This window comes from Poecilia latipinna, unplaced genomic scaffold (genome assembly GCF_001443285.1).
Source record: "Poecilia latipinna isolate Pla-1442-1.1 unplaced genomic scaffold, P_latipinna-1.0 Scaffold1487, whole genome shotgun sequence".
NCBI classification, from domain to species: Eukaryota; Metazoa; Chordata; class Actinopteri; order Cyprinodontiformes; family Poeciliidae; genus Poecilia; species Poecilia latipinna.
The window spans coordinates 102,377-107,594 of NW_015114103.1; the positions used below are offsets into that span (position 1 = coordinate 102,377).

Below are 5,218 nucleotides of genomic sequence, written 5' to 3' on the forward strand. Positions count from 1 at the left end.
TGCATCATTCCCGAGAAGACTCATGGCTCTACACTAGCTCAAAAGGTTGCTCCCACTCAGCACTGAGCAAAGGATCCTAATACTTATGAACATGCCCTGTTTTAACCTGCAGCTACTTTTATTAAATGCAACGTACAATTCAATGTTTCTTTAAAACTTTTTAATTATATAAAAAACAGACTTTTTAATCTATAATTAGACAGTTAACGCACAGCAAGGTGCACTGTGAGCACCGCAGGCCACACCCTGCAGCTACTTTCGTTGCTTATCATAACGTTCGATTTTCCTTTTGCAGCTTGAGTGTTAATCAAAAGCGTCTTGCAGTTAATTCCTTATTCAGCAACACATTAAGTGAATGTCTTAATGCAGATTTTCTGTTTTTCTTTGTGGCTGGATTTCTAACTGCGCCAGTTGATTTCATCTCGGCTGACTGAACTCATTGCTCATCTTGATCAAATTTTAAATTGATGCATTGCAAACAGTTTCTTAAGAACAGAAGCGGCATGGTCAACGATACAAAGCAAACATCCAAAGTCACGAACAACAATAGAATGCAGAATGGTGAAGTTTAATTATCTACAAACGCATAACAATACTTATAATCATTAAAAACTCAATACGTTAGAAATATATAAATAGATAATTTAAAGGTCGCAAAAACTGAAATGAAATGGAAAATAAATACAGATGAACAAACTGATATGACACCGTCCAACTAGCAATAACTATAAGCGAGCAGGGAAATGATCAGCTCAGACACCCCAGGGTGCTGCCATCCCTGTCCCCAGGTTTCAGCTTGTTGGTGTGAATGAGGTGCGGAGACGATCCCCTCGCTATGGTGAAATGAATCCTGAGGGTGGGTGGGAGGGACGGGGGATGAGCTTCTTATTAGGCTCCAAACAGCTTAAGTTCTTTTCGACCTCTCCAATGTCTCTAACACTAGCAAGAAAAATAGAAAACATAAGTAACATCAGTAATAATCTGGATAAGCTGTGACTGTGAGAAGAGTCTTTAAAATACAAAGAAAGAATTTAAGGTTAAAGAAATATAAGGATACTTACACATTTGGACTATTTTACACATTCGGAGGTGGAATAGATCTCCTCCTGCTACAGTCAGAATAGTAACTGCTAGTCAGTTCAGCAACAACCTGTGGTGCTGGAAACTTGTCAAGCCTGTTTTTTCTACCTTTTATTTCCTTCCATCTTCTACTTAAAGGCAGAAGCTGAAATAGACTCTGTGTTGATGTTTTTTTCTTTCATTATGTATTTTATGTTCAATTTTATACATAGACAAACAAGCAATCAACCCGTGTTACCACCTGCTCAAAAGGGTGCTTCATTAATTTTAGACAGTTTTACAACATCTTTAAGTCAGGTACAAAAACAAAACAAAAGATTTTCTAATGGAATGATTTCAATTTTGTCATAGTTTACCCTGAAACAGAACCAGAGAGGTTCAATAGATCCCACAGCCAAGAAGGAGAGTGAAAGGGGTCTGTTAGATAGAGGAGGACTTCATCAGGTAATAAATTAATGTTATGGATTTCCTGACCAACCTTTAAATCTTTTACTTTAGGATCTCTGGATCTCTTCTTATTGCCTGAGCCAGATGTTCAGCAGCTAAAACAACTTGGAGATAGCTGGCAGCCTTGTCACCTCCCAGGTGGGAGGCAGAATATGACTTAAAAGATCCAAGTCAGTATCACGTCTGGTGAGCCCTCTCCTGTTTAGTACGGTATATGTAGATTACCATTATAAAATGGGGTCCCTCAGTAGTTTATGTAGTAGGCTGCCCCAGTCATTGTTGCTAAAAACTTTACAAGACCGACTGATTTTAGTGACATAGTGAGCGTAAAATATTGAATAAAATGTTGTGCGACATGACTGGCTTTATTTTCATTCTTACATTTACCGCATTTTCCTTCAATGAATGGCCTATTTTAAAACTTTTTTCATATATAAGGCGCACCGCATCGTGAGGCGCATAGAATAGACGCTACAGTAGAGGCTGGAGTTACGTTATGCATCCACTAGATGGAGCTGCACTAAATGAAATATTAACAAACCAGTCCGGCTCCGGTCGGCGAGCAGAGCCTCCCGCGACTGGGCCGGGGCGTGGCTGGACGATGGTCACCCTTCTCCGTTCGCGCACAGCATGTTGGTGGAGAACGTGGTGCTAAATGACCTGCAGACGACCTGATTATAGACGGTAGATAGGTCAGTCAAACTTTATTAATAGATTACAAACCAGCGTTCTGACAACTATCCCAGCATGCACCGCGCGCTGCTTCTTCTACGTGGGAAAATGAAGTCGGCGGCTGCTTACCGTAGTTGTTAGACCTGTTGTGGCTCAATATTGGTCCATATATAAGGCACACCGGATTATAAGGCGCACTGTTGGCTTTTGAGGAAATTGAAGGTTTTTAGGTGCACCTTATAGTGCGGAAAATATGGTAACTTTATGACATACAAATTTACAAGTTGATCGCTGATATTGTCTCCAAGTGTATTCTGGGTAAAACACGTCACCAACCATCCACAACGTCGTCATCAGTCAGATACTTAGGAACGGATTCTAAGCTAGGTAGATTGGAGTATTTTTACGACAAATATGAGTGGCTTTTATTAGTACTTTATAAAATTATGTTTTCATGAGCTTTGTTATTTTGGGTATAAAGGGCCCGGTCATTAGCCCCGCCCCCCGGCCCGACGCCGACTTGTTCCGCCACGGTACCACTATTTTTTCCTCAGCCTCAACGCTGGATTTCACACAACCGTAACCGCGAAAGTCACTGGAAAATCTAAATTCAGTGATTTGGATCGGGAAGTGAATACTTCTGCCAATATTGTGTCTTTGCAAACGAACACGACATTTTAATGATTTCATTTACCTGTCGATGTTGTAGCCCATCAGCGCATCGTGGCACAGATAATCGATGACAGCCACACCAAAGCAGTCTCCCAGCACATTCAGCGTGGTGTTGAAATGGTCTCTGAAGAGCACAGAGGAAGAGAAGAAGCATACTGTCAGACTCAACTATGTTTTTCTTGAAGGTTTTCTGTCCCTCACGCTACAACAACCAGTTCCACCAGCTCTTCTCCATCTCAGACCATCCCTGGTAACAAAATCAGTCTCCAAGGGTAGTTTTATCAATCATCGCTACACAGGCTCTGCCCACAAGTAGGTGATCCGAGACATTCGTTTTCCATGCAAGTTAGAAAGAGTAACTGCAAGGTTTCTGATAGCAGACAAGCATGACTCCATCCAGAGTGGCCGCACCGTTTGATGGTTAAAATGTCACTGAGACAATCAAACCATTTACATGATTTGAAAACATGAACTACCGTGCTTTCACTTTGTGCACACAAAAGCTTTTAATAATAAATATTTCTCACACAATACTATAAATGCAGAGTGTTGCAGTTTTCATCTGTAGTTACTGGGTCTAACGCCAGCGCCATCTTGTGACGTATTCAGGGTAAATTAAACCATAAACATGTGATGGGTGATATGCCGATACAGATCAAGGTGAAAATGTCTGTTGTGCTGCTTTTCTTCTATCGTTTCTGTCACTATATGCGCTAGATCAGTGTTTCTCACCGTTTTTTTGGACCCCTGTCCATTATTCAGGTCCCTCACCGCCCCCCATCAAAAAATGTATAGGATACTTTGCACTGAATGTTATTTTATTATTAATATTACTATCACTGTTGTTGATGTTTTGATTTTTATGGTTGTTTCTGGAGTTATTGTCAAAAATAATTTCCCAGAGAACAAAAAAGCAATGCGAATAAAAATTATTTTTACAGGTGTCTAAGAAAAATGCAATGAAAGGACATTCAACTTAAAATCGGCAGGTCTAAAAGCAGCCAGAGTAGAAAAATATTCTTATTCTTTGCTATTTTCTACTTGCTAAATCTTACACAAAATGACCAGATAAAAGATGTACAACAATGCCAGTTTAAACTTTGAACTTTTTGCAAAAAGACTGAGCTCTGCAACATTAAAACATGGCTATATAACTCTATATCATCACAACTGTTCCTCTCTTTTCTGTGAGTTTCTGGTGGTGCAGCTCTGTGCTGCCTTCAGGAGAATGGGACATCAGAGTATCATTCATATAGAATTTCACCCACATGGCATTTATTGTGCAAACCAGAGCTTTCAGTGGAAAAACAAAAGCTCCAGGTCCTTTTGATGCCATACAAATATGAGACAGAAACATGGATTACATCTTTATATAGACCTGTCTATTGATTTATAGATTAATAGTTCGTTGCTCAGTTCTATGTCACGGTTCTCCTGCTTCAGAGTTTTGCGCAATGTGCGCGTCCTTTTTTTTTCCTACCCCATAAGGCGTGGAGCGGTCGGGAAGCGCGTATCGATGGAGAAAAGCAGATTGGCGTAAACCTTTTAGCTTGGGTATTCTGATGATGAGCTACCATCGTTACGGTTGCAGCCAAGCATGTTTTAATGTTACACAATACCGTTTCAGCAACCTGCTCAAAGTCTAAACTGGTATTGTGCATTTAAGGCGTAAAGTTTACCTTTGAGCAAATGCCCCACAAAGGAATCCCAGCGCCCCCCCCTTTAGTAAAAATTTCCGCCAGCGCCCCCTGCTGTCCTCTGAACGCCCCCCGGGGCTTCTGATAAATGGCTCAAATCTTCGGTAAAAATCGCTCACAACTTTCTCTGTGTCTGTGTACTCAGCCTAGTTGTATAGGGTTTGATTTATGCTGATTACATCACAAGACGATTTATTATAAAAAGCTGTTGTTTAAATCATGTACGTGGTTTTATCATTTCAGTGACACTTCAAAGTAATTTTGAAACACAAATATCAGGCTGTGAGCATCCAGTTGAACTTACAGAAGCCATTCCACCACCAGCAGAATGTAGGCATCCTCCGCAGGCAGTCCCACCGCTGTCAGAACCAGGATGGTGCTCACAGCTCCCGTTGCTGGGATCCCTGCGGTTCCAAAGCTGGCAATGGAAACAGTCAAGCTGCAAACCAAGCACAGCCTTCATGAGCATTACATGTGATCAACACACAACTGTATCAAGCCCTTTCTCTTTAAGGGTTTAGTATTATGCAAAATCATGTACTTTTTTGAGCTTACATCATGTTATAATGTTATTCCCTCATCAAAAACATACCTGTGTGTTGCATTCTTTCATGTATTTTTTTTTTTTTTTTTTTTTTTTTTGAAGTCAT

The 5,218-nt window shown here is 40.5% G+C and overlaps 1 protein-coding gene across 4 annotated transcripts in view; it reads right to left on the reverse strand.

The window, feature by feature from the left end:
* Positions 1-552: 552 nt before the first annotated feature.
* The window catches only part of LOC106963019 (excitatory amino acid transporter 3-like), a 27,002-nt gene continuing 22,336 nt past the window's right edge, over positions 553-5,218 (reverse strand). For 3 of the 4 annotated variants that reach the window (XM_015057737.1, XM_015057735.1, XM_015057738.1), the window contains 3 exons: positions 4,873-5,007; positions 2,894-2,995; positions 553-939 (listed from right to left, as the gene is read on the reverse strand). In XM_015057737.1, coding sequence (XP_014913223.1) covers positions 834-939; positions 2,894-2,995; positions 4,873-5,007 — 343 coding nt within the window. In that variant the 3' untranslated portion in view covers positions 553-833. The remainder of the gene's footprint in view (positions 940-2,893; positions 2,996-4,872; positions 5,008-5,218) is intronic. The other variant, XM_015057736.1, reaches the window with a different exon arrangement.